The 22,448-nt window shown below is 39.3% G+C and overlaps 1 protein-coding gene across 1 annotated transcript in view; it reads left to right on the top strand.

Annotated features, from left to right (window-relative positions):
• Positions 1–22,448, top strand: part of LOC102195523 (CUB and sushi domain-containing protein 3-like) — a 230,622-nt gene that overhangs the window by 102,533 nt on the left and 105,641 nt on the right. Inside the window, exons 20-31 of the mRNA XM_005743207.1 lie at positions 2,137–2,352; positions 3,638–3,826; positions 4,611–4,780; positions 5,846–6,002; positions 7,970–8,161; positions 9,632–9,758; positions 10,853–11,055; positions 15,269–15,460; positions 16,759–16,897; positions 18,221–18,408; positions 18,724–18,918; positions 21,792–21,908. Of these exons, the coding sequence (XP_005743264.1) occupies positions 2,137–2,352; positions 3,638–3,826; positions 4,611–4,780; positions 5,846–6,002; positions 7,970–8,161; positions 9,632–9,758; positions 10,853–11,055; positions 15,269–15,460; positions 16,759–16,897; positions 18,221–18,408; positions 18,724–18,918; positions 21,792–21,908 (2,085 nt within the window). The remainder of the gene's footprint in view (positions 1–2,136; positions 2,353–3,637; positions 3,827–4,610; positions 4,781–5,845; positions 6,003–7,969; positions 8,162–9,631; positions 9,759–10,852; positions 11,056–15,268; positions 15,461–16,758; positions 16,898–18,220; positions 18,409–18,723; positions 18,919–21,791; positions 21,909–22,448) is intronic.

Below are 22,448 nucleotides of genomic sequence, written 5' to 3'. Positions count from 1 at the left end.
GCTTTTACCTTTGGGCAATCAGCAAGAAATTCCACTTCAGAGGTAGTAGTTATGCAACTAGCCACTTTTTATTAACCAGCACGTGTACAGACTGTATTACAATATTAGAAAGTCTCCTCACAAGATTGGCTCTTGATTAATTGGTCATTTTCCTTCATGCTCTGTAATATAATTGGCGTTTTACAGAAGACAATCAATCATTTCATTTTGTTATTTATTCTAGAGCCATTTGGGGCTTTCTTTATTAAGTGAGCCAAGCATTGTGGAGGACATTATAGAGTCATATTCCAACAGATTCAACAGATGGCATTGAAATGCCATCACTGATGGTGCTGAAAAGCAGCCAAGTGGCCATCATGGATAGAATGAAGATGTTGTTATTGGGTCTGAGTTACAGTGTGATAAGATGGAAATATACTGTTTATATAGGCCTTGTTTACTTGCTTAAAATTTCAGTTGCATTTTATTGATGGAAAACATCATCTTCACCAACCTGAACACAATTTATAGATTCTGTTTGCTTCATTGACTGTCAATCATTAGTTATGCTCTTTTCTTGGGAAAATCTTTCACTGGCAAGCTAGAAGACAAGTCTTTGTTTTACCAGGTTCATTTTGAGGTGACTGCATTCAAATTTAGCCCATTTCCTTAAATTTAAACAACAACATTAATTCTTAACCTTATGCAGCACTGTGCAGGAGTCTTGAACGGCCACTAGTTTCTTTATATTTTATATTTTATATCCAATTAGTCAGTGCTCCAATGAGCAACAGTTCTCCTTTTCTGAAGATTTTTCAAAGTTTTTTCTTTGGAAATTGACTGAATCATGATACAGATACCATATCTGAAATTCATGTCATAAAGAAAAGGGGGGAAAAATCCATCAAAGACCTGGCAGAATCTGATAGATGCATCTAGATCTTTAGATAATCACTCTACTGTTTACTGCACAGGTATGCCAAATTACACAAAAACTGGACTAGCAAGAGGTCCGAAAGGTATGAAATAATGAATTCAAATTTGAAATGTTTGGGTCAAATCATCAGTGAGTGTCAACAGTGAGTTTCTTCAGCTATTTGTACAACATGATGAAGGCTTGGTCATTGTATGGGGCTGCATTTCAGACAGCGGTCTTGGGGATCTTGACAGAACTGATGAATTATAAAAACAGAAACCGAGCAACAGATTTTCATCCACCTGACATCCAAAGAAGAGCTCTGAATGACCTTCCAGAAGCCTGCAGAACTGTTATTGATGATACTGATTAATAGAGTTCAGGCTTTGTTGAAAACTGTTAGATTTTGTATTGTTGATTGTCATTTATGCTTAGAAATATTTAACCATATATTCTTAGAGGTGTATAATCAATTGTGTAGTGATAGTCTGCAAACTTTGTGTGTATTAGAGAGCACTCTGGGAGCACGAGAGAGGTCGTACCTTGTCTTATTGTTTTATGGTAGGATAAACGTAGCTACGTCTGTTCTAGTCTAAGTGCTTTAAATGCTGGACTTCCTCACCGTGTTATCTAGGGTGAGACTACCCTCTTCCTGACCAAGGATGTTTGCTTGTGTGCTTTTATGTTATATGACCCTTTGATCAGCAACACACACACACACACGGTACTCTTTGTTTGTATGTAGACGTCATATGTTAATGAACCTATGCATATTCATGTAACCTCAATAAAAAAGCAGTGTTACGGGGGAGCGGTCGAGAGCAACTGGGGTCAAGCGAAGGAACGGCGTCTGTCCGGTTCTCTCCCGTGCACGAGAAACATGAAGAACTTTGCCTACTTCGTGTCTTGCTTGCGGTGTAATTATATTGTCTTCAACGTTCCAGCGAATAGGTTCAAGCTACAAACCTATCAAAAACATTCAAGCTCTATTTTTATCTTTCCAATGTTTTTTTTTTTTTTTTCTTTGCATGTTTCAATAAATCATCAAGTCCATTTCCCATTTTCCTAGCAAACTCTAAAGAAATGGGGGTGGCTCAAGACTTTTACACAGTACTGTCAGTCAGTATGAACATGAAATATGCATGTTACCATGAATTTATGAATGACACTGTTCCTTTCAGTTATTCTTTATATATTCCTGGAAACCTCTATCACTGGACTTTCCTATTTTCTCCTCCAAGGTGTCCAATTCACTTTTCACTCCTTCCACCTGGAGGATCACCATGACTACCTTCTGATAACAGAAAACGGCAGCTTCGCTCAGCCACTCGCTCGCCTGACTGGCTCTGAGAGGCCTGCACCAATTAATGCTGGTCTGTATGGGAACTTCAAGGCCCAGCTACGCTTTATTTCTGACTTCTCCATATCGCTGCAGGGATTCAACATTTCGTTCTCAGGTATGAGTCCATATGTGGGCTATGTCTGTAGAAGGAATGGAGGTGGGAGTCGTGGTAGGGCAGGAAAGGTTTTAGCAGAGGATGGAGGGTTGTGTGGAGGAGGTAGAAAAGAGGACTAAGGGTAATTAAAACGAGGGGTAGAAAGCAAAAGTGAAAAGCAGTCACAGGCACGTGGAAAGAGACAGTTCTTTCATTGATGAGATCAAAAGCACTAAGCCTCTCTAAAGCGTGCATAAAGTAGCATAAGGAGTGATTTGTCGGTCAGCAGGCTTAAGACAGACCATGCCTCAGGCCTGCGTCAGTCAGAGAAGGATAATTAAGAGACAACAGGGTCATGCAGGTAGAGGGTGTCTGATCGTGAGGAGAATGATCATCAAAGCATTGCATGTGGGCCAGTCTCCCGAGGACTGAAGACGGCAGAAGGAGAAGGAGGTGTGTACAGAAATAATGGGCCCCCCATATCGATGGTAAGAAATGGAGAATTAAACAGCCGTAGATACACGGTTTAGAGAGCTAGATAAAGGGACAGAAAGGAGATGAGACAGATGGTGATGCTGAGTGTGCAGGGCTCATAGACAAGGTCGGATAAAGAGTGAGAGAGGAGAGTGACACAGAGAGAGAATAGCAAGGTAGAGAAGCCTTGTTTCATGAGCATCCGGGTTAAATGTTTGCCTGTTGTTCACTGAAGTGAGACATATCTTATGAATCCATGAATATTCATGAAACGTGATTTGTGAATATATTTTTGTCTTCTTTCATGCTCTGCAATTAGCATCTATATAGTTCATTATTAGAATTCGTTTTTTAACCTTTTATGACCTTTAATGAACGTCTGCCAAGGCCATCATTCTACATCCTACACTTGATTGCTGCTTTAATGTTTTTGCGGTGCTGAAATCAATAGGCTCCGTATAGTTCTGCATACTGCCAGATACAGACCGTGAGAGAAATGCTGATGGGAGTAAGACCTTTTTCCTCCTACTCCTGGGCTGCATTTTCTCAAATTATAAGGCCACCAGCAGCCCCATGTGTAAAAATATTTCACTGAGAGTGGCCTAGTTTTTAGAGAGCTCATTCTTTATCCCGACAACCTGGAATCAAACGTTTGGCTTCCCAGCCTGATGAAGATTCCTTGGGCAAGACAGGTAATCCCCACAAACTACAGTGCTGCTTTGCCTGAACATGTCGTCTTTTTTGATGGAAGCAAACAAGAAGACTGGGAGTTATTTTCAAAAGAAGCAATAGATAGAGGATTCGTAATAAATTTTTGTTGTCTTATTTGCAGAGTATGATCTTGAACCTTGCGAGGACCCTGGAACGCCTCGGTACGGCTGGCACACGGGCTCCAAGTTTGGCATTGGCGACTCTTTGTCGTTCTACTGCAATACGGGCTATCGTCTGCAGGGGGCGAGGGAGATCGTGTGCCTGGGAGGTGGGCGCCGCATGTGGAGTGCCCCTCTGCCAAGGTGTGTGGGTACGTGGTCAACTGCTTTTATTCTGTTTCCGTTCTTGTTTATGTATGTGTTTATGCAACTAGCCAGTGTCAGCTTTTAAAATGTATTCAACACAGATGTAAACTTTCTTATTTGACATTTAAGAACCCAGCAGAATTGGATTTATGTAAGTAGACTACAGTTAAAAGGATAGACCTGTGATTAACTGACGTGAGCTGCTGGGTTAAACTATCTAGGGAGATGTCCTTTTCACTCATGAAGGCTTAAAGGCAGGTCAGTTACATTCACATTTCAAAAGGTTACTGTAGGGATTTAGTCATTGTGATAGTGTACCTAGCATGTTTTTGACATTGACCTGGTCTTGTGTCAGACTTACAGACTAAAAGTATCAGTGCATTTGTTGCATGATAAATGCCATGTTCTGATGTCCCTGTCTTTGAAAGTCTGGACTTTTTTTTCTGTACAAGTTAATTGTGGTTAAGCAATTTTCTGCTATTTAGCCCAGGCAGCAAGGCAAGTGAATGTTGTTACATTAAATATTAATTATTTAATAGTCTAATCTATGTTTCATAATGTGTCTGTCTCAGTTAAAAAATGATTTTCACGAGGTAAGGTAATAAAAAGGGATGTACACTTTCTCATTTAAGTAGAATGTGTGAAATATACTTTTATCTTGTTAGGAAAAAGCTAATGAACCAGTTTTATGGTGTCTATTAATTTTCGTGAATGTATTCCTAATATGTTTAAGCAGGTCATATTGCTGTGTAGCTGATTGTGTCTGTTGTTGGGGTTTTTTGTTTGCAGCTGAGTGCGGTTCAACAGTCTCCAACAATGAGGGAGTTCTTTTGTCCCCCAACTATCCAATGAACTATGACAACAGCCACGAGTGCGTGTACAGCATTCAGGTCCAAACAGGAAAAGGCATCAACATCACTGCCAGCACCTTTGAGCTTGCTCAAGGTGATGTTCTCAAGGTAAGCAAAGCAGTCGCTCATCTTTGCTGACACAAAGTAGATAAGCAACTTCAGTTTTGTGTCATTTTTAAAAATTGATGTTCAAGTATGCAAGCAAGGTCTTGATACTTTTTATTATTTGCAAAAAAAAAGGATTGCATGGGAAAAAAATGCAGAATTGTTTTGTCTTAGACGTCTGAAGGTCACGTGACAGCATCAGCAGCATTTGCTCGTGGGCATTATTAACAGATTTGATAAGCACCACACATGTAATGAAAGTGGCTGTGTTGTTCCCACCTCACAGCTGGAGTGCACTATTTATTTATATATATTTTTTAGATGCAGATGTTTTGTTATTAGTCCAAAGCACTGTGGACTAGTATCTGTATCCATCTAGTAATGCAGCTGTATAGTCTCTTGTACTCAGTCATCTCGGGAATATCTCAAAAGTGGAAAACATTTTCAGAGAGGTAGATTACCTTTAAGAAATGGAAAAACAAAACAGAGCCCTTCTGTAACGTTTCAAAGGAAAGAACACAGAGCCTTTTGTTTTTCATTTTTTATTGTTTCACAGATATCAGTCAGGGAAGCATGCTTCTACTTAAAGTCATTCTTTCATAAAATAATAAACAAGTAAATAAACACAACATCAAAGAAAGATTCAATTTCAAAGTCATGTTTCTAAGAGCCTTGAAAAGCAGTGGAAAGAGTCAACTGCCTGCCTGAAAATAAGTAGTTCAATAATAAAGAACATTTAATATTTGGTGAATATTTGTTAAAGTATTTCTACTTTTAAATGGTATTAATTAAAAAGACAAGTTATTCTTTCAGACCATCTGTCACGAGCCTTGTTAGCTAAGCTCTACAGATATACTCTCAGATCAATGGAATGAATTATGGATGCTCCTTTCTTCATTATCTCATTTTATTTAGGGCATTGGCTTGGCAATAGAGATGTCATATAAAATCGGATATATGACACTAATAGCTTCTTTTTAATCGTTGCTGTCTTACTTCAGTATTAATTTTTAATTCTTAATCAAAGCAACAAAACACTCCCTCGTGTTCCTTTCTGTCTCCGATTAGCTGTATGACGGTAAAGATGGGGCAGCGCCACTGCTTGGCACATACACGAGCACGCTGATGCAAGGTCTGTCCCTTACCAGCACTTCCAACTATCTGTGGCTTGAGTTCTTCTCTGACCACGAGAAGACGGCTGCAGGTTTCCGGCTCATATACCACAGTAAGTCACATTTCATTTCCCTGGGGGAGGAGGGCCCTAAAGCTTTTCCAAATGAGTGAATTTAGCCTCACTTCGGGAGCCAGGCATTTGAAGTAGCAGAATTTGAAAGAAAATTTTAATTGACCCTCACCCCGCTTCGCTGTGTCTTTCACTGTCAGGGTATCCATTAAACACAGCATGGTGTTTCTGCTCCACTCCAGCAGGAAAATTGGCTTTTTTCTTTCTGTCCTTTCTCAACCTCTGTCTCTCTCCATGTGAGTCCTTTTTCTCTCTTTTATTTTGCTCTCCACTTCTGCAATTAGCGTCCTTGCTTGCCTAACTGTACCTTGTTAAAGCAGGTGAATTATTGTTAGGACTGTTTGAAGTCACTATGCTGCTGTTTGCGGTTTGTGTGTGTTGCCAGTTTGTATTTGCATGCACTGCATAGGGTGTGTGTGTACAAATCCACAAGTGCATGTGCGCGTTAAAAGTTTCGGTCATTGCTGTAAGGGGGGGCAATAATAGATGGGGTTTTCTCTCCCCCCTAATTGGCTTGCTGACTGTGTGTTGTTGCTAACCATTTCTAATTTATTACTGTGAAGAGAGAATGTTTTGGCGACACTGCATTTTGCCATCCAATTTAAAGTGTTTTTGTCTTTCACCTGCAATTGTGTGCTCATTGAGATCTCTGAAATCTTTTGGTCTACCAGTAAGCTTTCTAATGTAGAATTCAAGAGAGTAGTTAGGATGAAGTTCTGGTTTTCACTTTTGATCAGTTTTAAACTTTTGAATGGTTTGAAAATAATAATAATGAAAAGGGTTTTTTTTTGATAACTCACAGTTCCTATGTCTTCAGCTTTCACTCTATGATAATGGCGCCAAATGTGCAAGGTACAACTGGTAATGGATATAAGAGAAACGTTTTAACAGTTTTGCTGTAAGATTCGGTTTGGCATTAGTTGTGAAGGGTTTGAGGATTCGGAGCCTGACAGATCTGCAAAAATAAAAAAAGAAAATGTACATTAATCAGGAATGTGGGCTCATTTGCAATGGCTATATAAATTGCCATCTGTATCTAAATTAGTTGTGAAGAAATGGCTTAATTACAGGCTTCCTTTTGAGTTACAGAATACCCCGTAATTAAGTATCACATAATTGGATTTCATTTGTGATATTTTTTCTTATCCATGGATGCACACAAGGTAAATGGCACAATGTAAGCTGTATCTCTCAAGTGCAATCATTTGAGCCAAAATGAAAAGGGCTTTTTTTTAATGTAAGGAGAACTGAGTGATGTATGAGCAGCAAGGGGGCAAGGGGAAGGTGGGATATGGTCAGTTTAAATCTTGTCAGAACATGAAATCTTATCATGTTTTCATGACTCCTTCCAAAAGTGCTGAGGTAATTTCCTAAATGTGAGCGGTAACTGCTGGAGATTTATACTGGGCATGACACTTGTAATACTACCATAACATCTGGCATGGGCACGGACCTCGCGGTGAGACGAGACCATAAATCAGCACTGCTGGGTTTATGTGCGGCCACTCTTGCTGCATAGCGGAACACTTTAGTACCTAAAAGAGAGGAACAACATATGAAGGCCATATTCAAGCATGCTGAGCTAAAGATTTATCACATTTTCTTGTTTGTGGCTTGTTTAATTTCCTCTCCCCAAGCGTTCCAAGTGGATAGGCTGTTTCTCAGTCATAGCAAATGCCCACACTCAATTGAACATTTAATTACGAATGCCTAATTATGGTCTCTGTCCAAAGGAAATCTTTTATTGCTGGTAATATAATAGGACTATGAACCCTCATCTGTGCCCAACGGGAAATCGATACTCAAAGCTAAATCCATACCTCTTTAGAGTATAGATAAATGAGTACTGGTTCATCAAATGACAGTAGACTTTGTTACATAGTACTGTGTTACATTAATGTGTTGGTTCTTATCACCACCCTATGCCATTCTTCTTCTTTCTTGTCTAGGTTTTGAGCTGTCCCACTGTGACGATCCAGGTGTGCCACAGTTTGGCTTCAAAATCAGTGACCAGGGTCACTTTGCTGGAGGTGCCATCACGTTTGGCTGTGACCAAGGTTACACTCTGCACGGCTTTGGCATGCTAAAGTGCATGACTGGTGAAAGAAGAGCGTGGGACAACCCTCTTCCTTCATGTATAGGTAATCCTTTTTGCCTGAATGCTGAATTTTTTTCTGTTCTGTCTGTCTAGTTATAGATAATAAGATAATAATAATAATAAAAGCTACAAACAGCGGGGTCTCCATTCTATGTGTCATAGTCCAGAGGATGGAGACCCTGCTGTTTGTAGCTTTTATTATTATTCAGAACAGCCACTGCTCAGCTAGGTGTTAATCCAAAGGATTTATCCCAACATGATTTGTTCTTAATTGAACTTTGCTGAAAGAAAATACGCCGCTTGTCATTTGGTAAGAGAATTTAAATGGCTTTGATGTTTTCTCGTGAATAATTGATCTGTGTGTGTGTTTTGGATGCAGAACTGGCTGTATGGAATGATTACGAACACTATAGTGTTATAGTGTATAGGATTGCTATTGAGCTTTCGCTGTGTTGCCGTACCCCTTTTGTCGAATGTTTGATTCGAATGTTTTAATCCCCTAGCAATTAATCTGCGTTTTTCTACAAGTAAAGGAATAATTATCGTATCTTTTTTTGTCATATTGAGACTTGGACATAAAACACAGTCCTGGCTGTACTTTCATATTCAGAACATGCTGAGACGGAAAGATAGAGAAATGATAAAGCTATTACCTGCACGCTGCTCAAGTCTGGAAGGTGTTGTGAAGCAGTGTCTGTTCCTTGATGTCTAGCAGTGATGGATTAGGGTAAAAGATGATTTACAAATTCCGGACGTGTGCAGAATTGCACTTTTAATGCCAATGCTTTCCACTGCTGGAGCATTTCTTCTTTATGCCATTGTGATATGTCTAATACAACCGCAATGAGTAAATAAATAGATGTACTGATTAACTGGATAACCGTGCTGTGTCACTGAGAGATCAATATTAATAGTGAGCTGTGGTGAAATGGCATTTCCATTCATTTCCCCAGAGCCACATCCTCGTTGCCATCAAGGTCTTTTACATCTGCCCGGCATAATGATACTGATTATAGCCCACCGATGTAGTGATCTAATGCAATTTTCCTATTAATTAAGTGGCGTTTATTATGTAATATAGATAGCACGACAATAACCAAGGAAGAGACAAAGTAGATTGGATGATAAGATATCCGTTCAGTTATTAACGTTTGTAGCAGTGTCATTCCTACAGTGTAGCCTGGCCTCTATAGTCTTTTTAACCAAATTAATGATTCGTTAGGAAGCAAACATGTTTTGTATGTCTGAGTTTCTCTGCTTAGACAGGAAGCCACAGTCTCATTACCTGTTAGGATTGTTCGCTGTGGCTAAGCTTAAATTTTTGCACATTGTACCCTCAGAGCTGCAGTGAGCTGGCATCTAGTTGTTAGTTGGTGTGTGTGTTTGTGTGTGTTTAACTTATGCACATTTTTTTGTCTGTGGAAGAATCTTGATTTTGTATTGTGCAAGTTTTGTATTTGTGCTTCAATATTTCTGTGTGTGTTTGTGTGTGTTTGTGTGTGTGCGCATGCAGCGGAGTGTGGTGGCAGTTTTAAGGGTGAGTCTACTGGGCGTATCCTTTCTCCTGGCTATCCCTTCCCCTATGACAACAACCTGAGATGTACCTGGACAATTGAGGTCAATTCTGGCAACATCGTCAGGTAACTCCGATGTCTACATATGCACGCATGTACTGCATATTTAGGATAAATGTAATTTTGTTTATTTTCTTTATATTGTGCTACATGATTAATAACGTTTGTATTAATAATTTTCGAGTTGTTGTTAATTAAGATGTGCAGGGATTTGTCTAAAAATGCAAATTATTCATGAAATGGATGGTGAAAGAGAAAATAAATGATTTAAAATGAACTAAGCAGAGCATCCAGTGGACTATATGTGTGTTAACGTTAGAAGGATTTTAACAGCAGTTTAAATATATACAAGGAAATTGCCTAGAACTAAACTGTGGGGAGATGATTTAAATGCCTCATAAATTAATGGAGGTCAGATAACTTGCCCTGACTTCAAAGGACTTAAAGATGAAAACATCCGTAAAATGTTTGCATGAGATGTTGTAATGTGCAGTTAAGATTTTGAACATGAAGAATTCGCCTCTCAAGTTAGATGTCATCAAGAAAAACGGCCTGCAGCAGCTCCATTAAGAATGATTGTGTGAGGGACTTTGTAGACACTGTGACAGCACCCAGAGGAATATTACTGGGACATGGAAGCTTTTTTTTTTCTTCCTTTGTTTTGGCTGAGAGCTCCCACTATTACTGTGAAATAAAACCGATTTGGGCTCAGAGGTCGAAGTAAACATGATATGATTTCATAAAGTCAACCACACATTCTCTGTGAGATGAGCTGCTTCGGGCCATCTCTTGATGAGATTGCAGATAAGTCTGTGGTCTCATAGTGTAATTCTGACTTTAGAAGAAGTTGATTGATGATAGCAAATCTCAGCTAAAATGCCCAAAAGCAAAGGGACATTGTTTCTAGAATTAATTGAATCTTGCTAAGTTCAACACCTATTTGGTGCCCCAGCTTGAGGGGTTTTCATTGTATTTGCAGTGTACGATGAATGCAAACTTCATTTACGTCAGTACAAAAAGAGAATACAAGAATTGATTTAATGTTAACTCATTCTAACCATATGTAAGCTAATAGAGAGTTTGCATATGGTCAGCGACAGAGACTTGCGGTGAACTAAAACCAAACTATGCCAACAATCTTTTGTGTTCACCTCTTTCAGCCTCCAGTTTCTTGCATTCGACACAGAGGCATCCCATGACATCCTGAAGGTTTGGGATGGGCCTCCTGAGAATGAAATGTCTCTGAAGGAAGTTAGTGGCTCACTGCTGCCTGAAGGAATCCACTCGACTCTCAACATCGTCACCATTCAGTTTGAGACTGATTTTTACATCACCAAGTCTGGCTTTGCCATTGACTTCTCAAGTGAGTATATCTTGCGAGCTACATAGCTATGTGGTAGTATTTTTTTTCCTTGATCTCAATAACAGTTTCTGCAAAGAGTTGAGAATAGTGTGATTAATTCAATGTACAAGTATGTTGTTTACCGCTGCCTAATGTCTTGCTGAGCAGATCTGTATAAGGATCATCACACAAATTCAGTGCATGAAAGGAGTATGCTGAAGCCTCTTTCTCTGTTGACTTCTAATAGATTCCCAAATATTGTTCTTTTCCATTTGTGTCTTATGGATCTCTCAGAATAATTTGTAATAATGTCTTGATGAGCAGTGAAAGTCTCTGATATGTTACACTTCACTGCTGACTGTCTACTATGCAATATTTGCTGCTGTGACATAATGCATTTGCTTTGCTGATGACTACTTTCAAAACTAAGCATCTGGAAGCAAACTGAAAATGAAACAACATGCATGCCAAATATGATGAGCTTGTAATGTTTTTGTTTTCTTTAGCATACAGGCAGCCTAATACAAAAATCAATTATATGGGATTCACTGCACTGCGCTGCAAAATGGAACTGATTCTGCAGACATGCTGTACTTAAATACGCTGCTTGCCTGAGGCTGGTGGTTTTCAGAACTGAATGCGAGTAATAGGGAAGGGATGATGGGAACAATAGTCATGTAGGATTTCATTAAGAATATACTACCTTAAATAAAAATGTAAGCAAGAAATCACTCCCACTATCAAATTAATGTGGTAGTGAGAGTTTCCACCAGGCACTAAGATGAAGAACAAAATCTAACCCATAAAAATACCGTGGAAGATTTTTTTATATTGGATTTTGATTTAATTTGCTATGTCTCAGACTACACAGGCATCAGTTGGCATGTTCATCATAGTACAATTAGAGAAACATTGAACAAGCGTGGCTTATTTCAAGCAGAAAGCATCCTGCAACATGGCAGCACAGCTGGACAGATGAGACTAAAAGTAGAGATGCTTGTCTATAATGCACAGCAACACATTTGGTTGAAGCTCGTTAGGTCCCCATCCTAGGGGTAAACTAGACATCCAACATGCAGCTAACATGAGACTCTACCACTCCCAAGAAAAAGCCTGCAGCACATAACAATTCAAGATGCTGAGCAGCAGTTTATTCACTTCAGAGGTAAGCAATGCCAAAATGACTAACAGGAGTTTCTTATTGTTCCTAATGTTCCCTAAAACAAAATAAAAAGGCAAACAGTAGACAATTCTTTAACCTGTACTCCTAAGCAATAAACAAAAGAAAAAGGATTTCAACAGAAAGAGATTCTCACTCCTACTGAACTGCTCACTGTGTGCATATGTGTATAATTATTTACAATTTACTGTTTACAAAGACTGTTTCTTCAAGGCTTTTAGCTAACAACCCAGGGCTCTATTCCAGGAAGCAGGTTCATCGAACTCTGCGTTTAAAAACAAACTCTGAGCTGAGTAACTGTGATCAGCAACTCTGAGATTTTGGTTCCAGAAGAGCTAATCAGATTTAGTTTAATCAACTCTGTGTTTGTTCACCTTAAGTTAAGCTTGTGCGTGAGTAAAGAACGAAGGCCATCATCAGTGGAGCTCTGATACCAAAATTCACCATGGCAACGGGTAAATAAAGCACAGAGAATCAATTTCATTTCAGTGGACTAAGGAATATGAAGCATGTTAGTGCTGAACATGATATTTATCTTAAAAAAAACAAGAGGAAAGAAAATCACCTTGAACCACTCTGTCATCTTTTTTTTAAGATTAGTATTTTTTCATCATTTGTCATCATTTACCATCCTTGAATTTTCATTAGATGAAGCTGGAAACTGTAACCTGATAAAATGTTGCTGACAGAAACTGATGCTAAAAGTCTGAAGAAACATATAAGATAGTTCTCTGATGGACCTGTGATATTAGTTACTCAGATAGCAACAGAGCCTGGGAGGATCTGCTCTGGAGTCAGTTTTTTTTAGTTCAATAAAAAAAATTTTGCTGCAGTTTTATGACACTTTAATTTTTTCAGTAATTATTTAGTATAAATTTAATGTACTGATGGGATGCAATAACCTCAATTTTTAATTAAAGTTTTTTTTTATTAGTGGATAAAAATGTGTGATGACATTTGCAGCAAACTCTTCTGTAATGTTTCCCAGTTTCCCCAGCAAACATTTTACTCAGTTTCTGTGAATAATAATTTTATATCAACTCAAAAAATACAAGACAGCTTGCTGAGTGTTTAATGGATTTACTGTAAAGATAAGAAATTGAAATTGAAGCTTTTACAGGTTTTAATTATTTCAGAATTGTTTTTAGTGGATGAACCGTTGTAAATACCATCCTGCTGTGCAAGTGGACATGGCTTACTGATCCATTACGGAGCCTATGACAGCTTCAGGCGAAACGGGTTCTGGGTCAACCCACTGAGACTGATTTAGGTTTTTTTGTAGCTGAAAATATGTGTCATAGTCTGAATTTCAGATGCTGAACCTTTCAAAAATGTTGCTTGATATCATCTAATGAATGAATTTCAATTTGTGAAGAAATTTTAACATGAAATTTTCAAAACACAATCAGCTCTCTGCAGCTGCTTTAAAAACTCATTTTAAAATATATTAAGTTGAGTTTTAGAAGCCTAAAGTAATTTCAGAACCAGCTTCATTCACTTATTCACATCATCTCCTGGATCCCATCTATATCTGCGTAACTTTGTGCGTAACTTTGGGGGGGTCATGATCTTTGTCTAAATAAATAAATAAATCTGGGTAAATTCCCAGATGATAACATGCAACTACTTTGCTGGTAATACCTGAAATGAGTAAAGAAAATCAACACCCTATTTATGCAAGATAATTCATAATTTTATTAGGGGGGGTTATATTGTTTGGGTCTGATTATTATTGATTATTATTGTCTGATTATTATGTGCCCATCTATGACAGACATTTTTTCCATTAATTTGACTGATTACAACATGACAAATGATTGATTATTGATCAGTGTTGTATATGTCCAAACCTTTATACAGACAGGTTTGATGTAAACAGTGATTACTGCAGTGAGGTGCACTAAATGTTTTCAGTGTGGGGAAGCTGGCTGACAGCTTGACAACTGCATTACTGTCCACAGAGTCACAGTGTTAGAAAGATGGAGACTATAGATTTTATTCTCAGCTGATAACAATTTGACCTAATTGTTGTTTCTATCCGTATAGCTGTTTTGACAACTGAATGATTAGATTAAAAATAAAATAAAATAGTGAAATAACAATACACCAGGATTTTGGTGTTCAATGCAAATTAATTATCTCTATTACACGCTCTAATAGCAACTTTATAAATGAGGACATGAATGGGGTTTCGGGGAACAAAACCTGCAAGTTACTGGGTTAATTTTGCAATTTTTCAAACCAGCAGTCAGGGGCAAACACATAAATACGTACACACACTTTGGAGAGAGAGCTTCACACTCTAATGGGAGGAGGCACACGTATAAACAAACACTTCACACATCATCGTGGATCATGACAACTAAAGCACGGAGGTGGAAGGATGATGATGATTTGGGCTTGTTTTGCAGCCATGGGACCTGGGCACTTTGCAGTCAGTGAGTCAGTCATGAGAATGATTGAAGAAAATGATTTCTTCAAGTAATTTCTCCTAAAGCTGTTTCTACAAGCTATTGAATATAGGGTGTACCCGGTACTTAATTTTCAGAGGACTCGTAAAAGCTTTGTTTCACTTTACTGTATGTGACATTATGAAATATTAATCACATTGAATGCTATATAATAGACATTGCCCTTTTAGATCAAATTTCTGTGTTTTACATATTTAATTTGATGAGCGGTTGGATATGATTGATTTAGGAAAAACAGCAATAACAACAACAACACAGAAGTTCAATAAACTAAACTAGTCTTGAGTCTATCTTGAGAGTCTGTTATGCTGAATATTTGTGAAATCCAGCAGAATTTACCAGAACATTATCAAAGCCTTTGGCTGCTGCATAGCTGTGTTTTAGAGAAACAGATTAGGAAAACATGGCAGGATTTTGACTGATATGAGCTGTGATGGGCTCTGTGCTGTAACTCTGTTTGAGCTGCAGTTTAAACATAACCCTACATGGAAACGCTTGTGCATTCTTTCCTGTGCATTTTATGTCGGACCCCAGCTGCTTTTGCTGTGTGTCTGTGAATCACACGTATGTGTTTGCCCTTCAGGTTCGCTTGCAACAGCCTGCAGAGATCCAGGTATTCCCATGAATGGCAGTCGCAACGGAGAAGGGCGGGAGCCGGGTGACTCTGTGACCTTCTCCTGTGATCCGGGATATGAATTGCAGGGAGAGAGCAGAATCACCTGCATCCAAGTGGAAAATAGATACTACTGGCAACCCAGCCCTCCAAGCTGCATTGGTGAGAGAGAGAAAGATTTAAAGAGAGAAGGGAGGTAGTGTGGAGGAGATTGAAGAAAGAAGTTGCGCAGGGAAGTGTAGAGGATCAGAGGGAAGAAGAGATGTGGAGAGGAAGAGGTAGAGCAAAGAGTTTGTCTATTAACCGACTGCAGATGAGACTATAATTCTCTCTCACTCATGTCTTAAAAGTGTGTGTAGAATAAACAACACTCTTCAGATATGTTTGAGCTGTTGCCAGCTCTTATGTGGACAAATCCACTTCTGTTGTTGGTTAAAAGACTGAGTAGTCTATGGTCTCCCAAAACAGTGTCTTATTGGAGCTTAACGGCTAATTACCTAACAATGCAATTAGAAATAATTACACTAAGTAGGTCCAAAGAAACCTAAATGTTCTTGAGTTGCTGCCAACTGGTCTAACAGACTCTTTTTCTCGTCATGAAAGACCTAGGCGTTTGCAAGTCTTGGAGTGCAATTACAAAATCACACAACTTGGCATAATCCACTGACACCAGAAGCATCTCTGTGTTACTGAAAACTTGATGTAAATGTCAGCTGTTCATGTGCTAATAAAGTGTCACCATGCCTAATAAAAACAGCACAGTCACCGTCGTGTTACAAACACTGCTTCATTGTGCTGTGACAGTTGTTAGTTTATTCATCAAAATCAACAGTTGACAGTTGCGCAAAGAATTATGGGGAGTGGGGGAGTGCCCGAGGCAGTGAAAATGACATTGAAATAGTCACAAACATAGCCATGCTACTGAGTCTGTTGACTTTCAGATTGATTTGCTACATTGATACTTTATGCGTTCACATAGTCCCAGAGAGATTAAGGAGCAATGAAGGCGGATTAAATAATTAACATGATAGCATATGGAATAAAGTCTTGTAAGGGATACATACTGTTTTTTCAGTCATTTATATCTGAAAAATACAGATATAAATGTATTGTATATCAGCATCTATGTAATGTATATATAGATGCTGCATTGCATTGTGTTGTAAAAGCACACCGTATTGAAATGAATCAGCTCAATTGTCAGGCGTATCACGGTGTTATAATGCAAAGGGGGGAAACAGTGGCCTTTCTAATGCCCTAATCGTTGTTACTGCACCACCGGCTGATGGAGATTTACAAAGGTTATAGAAATAGCCAGTTAAATTTAACGACCCATAAGTGTACATGCCTTACATGTATCAAGCTGAATTTAGCTAAAGGCATTTGCAGCACATTTAAAGACTACTTATGTGTTGACAGCTTTTTTCTCATTCATCTCTTCCTCCTTTTTATCTCTCAAGCTCCTTGTGGTGGGAATGTGACAGGGTCTTCGGGATTCATCCTTTCTCCCAACTACCCCCATCCCTACCCACACAGCAAAGACTGTGACTGGCTTATCGCAGTTCACTCTGACTATGTCATCTCCCTGGCTTTCATCAGGTAATACGACAACACCAGAACCTAAACCACATGGGTTGATGTATTATTCACACGTGTGGACTTTTCACTTATATTAAGTATTTAGTCAAAAGAAATGTGAGGACTTGATGTATTTGCAGGATGTGAGAAGGCCAATAGATAAACAAAAATAGTGTTGTCCCTTAAAAACATGGGCCAATAGCTTACAAGCTGACTCTTTCCCTAAACCTGTGGTATTTTTTTGTAACCTGTCTGAAACAGAATGGACTCAGTTCTCAGTGGATGTGCAGTGGATTGGGCTGTGCAATGGAATTGCTTGTTTTCTGCAGTGGAACTTGCTATAGCATCACAGCATTAAGCACAGTTGACCATGTGTGTTAAGCAGAAGACCTAAGTTTGAGCCAAGGTGTGTTGGGAGATAGGGAGAAAGCAGCGGTGCCTTTACAGACACTTAGAAGGAGTAGTATTTCAGCCTGCTTTGCTGAAATGTGGGGAAACGTGGTTTGTGGGTGAATACTATATCGCAGAATTGTGATAGGAGTGCATCTCGTTAAATATGCTGAAAGATAGTCCGACTGTGTGCTTTGCATTATTAATTGCAATCTAAGCATGCAGCACCAATATCTCCAAAGCAAAGCCACAGATGTGCCCGAGGCCAGTTTTCTTGGGCAGTCTTCTTTTGACTGTCGAGTACTTTTTGCGAAAGCCTGGAAAGGAACAAAAGGTACACTGCTGTTTCTGTACTTCCGCACACTTCGCGGTGAAGGCGGAGAACTCGCCATGTTTCTTCTTCAGCTTTGTCTTTCAAAACAAACGTCTAATAGAGTTAGCACAATGCCGTTCTCTCTCTCTCTCTGACTCTTGGGAATTGCCAAATGAAAGGATGGGGTTATGATTTTAAATTGGAGTTGCCTTGATCCAACTCAAATGCAATTATCTCCAAGCTATTTACATTTTCGTCATAAACCGCGCTCATTATTTTGAAAACAAATGCTCCCCTCTCTCTCTGACTGCAGCATGTGATTTGATATACAGCGCTACAATATGAAGCGATCTTTTCACACTGCATTGCCGTCGCCGTCTGGGAAGATTTTGTGCCACCGCAGTGTCACAACAATTTAATCTCTTCTCACCTCTTGGGGGAGATATCTTTTTTTATCTCTTTGTCTGGAGATGCAAAACAAATCGCTTGGCATGACTCACTTCTAGCATTGCAGTGCACACTTTCATTTTGAGACCCAATTGCATTCTAAATCTCTCAATCTGTACAATCTGGTGGTTAAGGCTTGGCAAAATAATAACTGTTTTTATCTTTCATTTGTTTCTTTCTTTTGCTTGTCACAGCTTCAGTATTGAGCCAAACTATGATTTCTTGTACATCTACGATGGGCCAGACAGCAGCGCCCATCTGATTGGCAGCTTCCAAGACAGTAAACTTCCTGAGAAGATTGAGAGCACTTCCAACTTCATGTACTTGGCATTTCGTAGCGACGGCTCTGTGAGCTACACTGGCTTTCATTTGGAATACAAAGGTACTCTAAAGGCTTGAGCATGCGCTTCTTTAAGCATTTCCACTGAATATGTTTATGTAGTTCAGCAGGGGATTTCCTTTGATACACATCTTGTCTTTTGAACACAACACTACACACAGCTACTTGGAGATTAGCCTAAGACCCAGCCTCCTCTATTGCCACAAATTTACAATCTTAATTAATGTTTTTAATACCACAGTGCTGTTAATTTAAACAGAAACTTGCAATCTGTGTAACGCTTAATGCATTTAACAAATCCCTCTCATTTTAGGTAGTTGTCACTGTTGTAAAAGCTTTGTTTTTTTTGATTGGCAGCTAAACTGCGGGAGGCGTGTTTTGATCCCGGGAATGTGATGAATGGCACTAGAATGGGTACTGACTACAAGCTGGGATCTATGGTGACATTTCATTGCGAGGCTGGCTACCTGCTGCAGGGTTACTCGACACTGACGTGTGTCATGGGCAACAGTAAGAGACCCGAGTGGGACAGAGCTAAACCAAGTTGTCAAGGTAAGAGGCAACACCTCGGCAATAACAGAAGGCCTTAGAAGCAGAAAACTGCACTCCAGCTGTTTGGTCAATATTTGATACAGTGTGATACCAGGAGAGCGCTGTGTTTAAAAAAAAAAGAAAGAGCTGAAATGTGGCGCACGCTGCTGTCTGTTTGATGCACATGTAGAACATAGCACATTCTGGTCACTCAATAAAGACAAAAATATAATGGGTTCAGCTGTAGTGCAGCACTCATGAACTGGGATTATGGAGGGCAAACTACAGCATATCATGAGTGAGTCAAAGCATAGTGTCCAATTCCAGATCCACACAGTACTCTGCCCTGCATGGTATTTGTGTCTTCTGGATTTAAACGACACTCCCAAATGGCAAATTGCATTCAGCTATAATTTGATGTAATAAACTAGTGAACATAACGTTCGTTTGCAAATGCGTCGTTTTATTGTTGTTGGCATTCTGTAGGTTCAGCATTTCATGGTGAATAGCAATATTCATGACAAACCATTTACCACTACTGATTTGAATTTAAGGTAACTCTACAGTGTGATAAGAAATGCAAAAAGATGCAAGGAGTGAGATATCCAATTTCTTCTCTTTGCGGTAACCGTTTTAATATTTGTCATAGTCTTAAATCTATCAAGGTTAAATTAGAATTCAGCGCTCATTTGCTGCACTGAACATACTGAACGGGAGCACCCAGCCTCACGCCAGGGAGCTATTCATTGCTTTTACAGTTGACACCTCTGTAACTTCACTAAACAGCCCTGGGGTTATGTGTTTTACTAAAGAGTCCATCAACAGCTCTCCGTTAAGTGTTTTCACTTTGAAAATGCATCTGAACTGATGACTGAACCGTCTCAAGGCTAAATGTAATGGCTTCAGCTGCCTCAACATATGGCCAGCTACTGTTCCTTTATGTTATTTAGCAAGCTGTACACTCTGTTTACGTTAAACAAGTCTATAATGGCTCACTGTGTTTTCAGTTGTTAAATTGTACTACAGACAGCAGGACTTTTAGTCAAGGTCACTCAGGTCAGCAACTAATATTTAGTATAGAGTATAACTGTGATTCTTACCCAAACTTAAGGGCATCCTGTGGGCTTCTTGGCTAGTGGTATCATACTTTACAGATTATTCTTGTACTTTCAGTATAGTAGATTTGTTTTATTATGCTACAATTTGCTCCATTTTCTCCCTTGTGTATGTAAGAAAAGTAGAATAAAGGAAAGGGTCAATATGATTCAAATTCTAAATCTAATGATTGAAAAATGATTCAAAAACGTAATATTTGAAGGCCGTTCCTTCAAACTGCGATCCTGTTTGTATTGATGGAGTGTTGTAACAATATAACACGATTTACTGCTAAATGCAGTAATCATATGAAGATTTTGCTGTGTGCGTACTTTGAAGACAATCCAAGCATTCTTAAAAATCATTTTTTCATGCACTGAGTTCTTAAATCACCATTTATGTAATCATATGAGGTAATAACTCGCCTTTTTCTCTAAAGCATTTAGCTTTCTTTCTTAACTATCAGCCTTTTACAAAACATAAAATGAGTGGTTTTGCAGCCTGCCCTCTTCTCTGTGCAGCACTGCACTCGGCTGTCAGACAGAAACCGTTAAAGCATATCTTGAGAATCCCTTGCTTTCCTTGGTGCCGCTCTTTCCTACTCGAGATTGACAGCGCAGTTTGCTTTCCTTCCCACTAGTAGCATTCTCAGATTCCTCCCCCACCACAGCACCATGTCTCCCATTCTGTCTGACAAATCAGCTTGAATTAGAGCCTCGCGTGCCCGTGTCACATGTGTTTGATTACATGCCTCTTGCTACTTCAGCAAGCAAATGCGGATAAATCGCTGATCCATTCTTCTGCACCTTTGCTCACTTCTCATGTGCTGCTCGATGGAACAGCAGTGACATGTGCACAGTGTGGGCCATAAGGGGGTTCAGAGCAGCTGGTGACAGCTTCCCTAATACAAATGACTGTGTTTGTTTACAGTCGAGGCTCTCCCACCTGATGGCTCGGTCCGTGAGGTCTGTGGTAAATGCATTAGAGCGACTCTTAGCTAATTAGGTACATTATCAACAGCTTAAGATCAGACTATGAGATGCGATGCAGCAGCAAGACAGACTGCAACTAATATTAACAAGCCTACTGAATATCACTGGCTAAATATCTGCTGAGAGTAGCAGGAAAGTTTTGAGAGATGTATGTTTAATGACAATTAAATTTAAGCGACCTTAGTCTAGCTTTAGCCACACGCTGTATTAGCAGATATTAAAATTAATGGATATGCTTTGTAAAGGTTAGTGATAGGAAAATGCAATCAATTAGAATTATACATCATAACGAAGCACCTTCAAAAATCGCTGGATGTCTGATGAAAGACCAACTTTAGCTGAGTCATTGAATCTGAATCTTTCAAAACAGGGTGCTGAGCCGTATGGGCTGATTAAAGTCACAGGCATGTGGGAATGCTGTGCTTTTGTGTTCCCGAGACTGATGGTGTTTTTCTGTATTTTAAAGGCAAAAAGTATTTTTCCTTGCAGGTTTTCTCCCCGTTGGCTCTTTCTAAGCACATCTCAGGGCTTTTCTTTTCTGCGTTTATGGCTCACTCTTCTTTTTGAAGATGTGTCCAAAATGTCTCTCAAATGTCAAATTATTTTTTATTTGCTGGACAAATTTATATTTGTCTGCAACTTTTAAAGTTTGTTGTTGTTTTTTTGTGTGCGTGTGATTTTTAGCTGCTTACCCTTCAATAGATGCACTAATTTTATTTTAATCCCTTTTTCCTCCAGGTATTATTAGCTGGTTGCCTCATATTTGTTAACTGAGCTTCCCTGCTGCTTGCCTTGCTGTCTCCACAGCTCCCTGCGGAGGTCACTTCACAGGTTCAGAGGGAACTGTGCTGTCCCCAAACTACCCGCATAATTACACCATAGGGCAGACCTGTGTCTATGACATCTTTGTCCCTGGGGACTTTGGTAAGCATTTTAAGTATTATTTTCATGGAACTGCAAAAAAGCTGTTACTTATTGCCTGCTCAAATGCTGCTTATAGCTGATATGTGGTGGCAGCCAGAAATATTTTTCTTCCAAGAAGAAAAAAGAAGAGGCTAACAGATAATAATCTGTTTTCTGTGAATTTTTGCTCCAACATGAGCATGGAAGATAGCCTGTGAAGAAACTGAAGCTTTCTGTAAAATGTGGTCACCAAGCACAATGCTCAAACTTGAATTACCCTTTTCCTGTGGAGCTTAATTTGCGCTGCATGCATTTTCAATTTAGAGTGGTACTTTGATGCTTTCGGCCACTGGCACGCATGTTTGCTGCTGGGTAGGATTCGGTTTGTGTAGACTTCCCCATATATAAAAATCAATCACGCAAATGGCTGAGTAATAAATATTGAAGCCAATTGCAAGTATGTGTTGGAGGAAATCTGATTGAATCGATACATACAGATGTTGGTTCCATACCACTACAGAGTTGGGTGTGTGCCGCACCTCTTTCAGCTACCCTCTGCTC

The sequence above is a fragment of the Pundamilia nyererei genome, unplaced genomic scaffold (genome assembly GCF_000239375.1).
Source record: "Pundamilia nyererei isolate P.nyererei 1_Seehausen unplaced genomic scaffold, PunNye1.0 scaffold00128, whole genome shotgun sequence".
In the NCBI taxonomy this organism is placed as follows: Eukaryota; Metazoa; Chordata; class Actinopteri; order Cichliformes; family Cichlidae; genus Pundamilia; species Pundamilia nyererei.
Note: the sequence above shows the minus strand (reverse complement) of the source record. Positions and strands in the feature narration are given on the sequence as shown.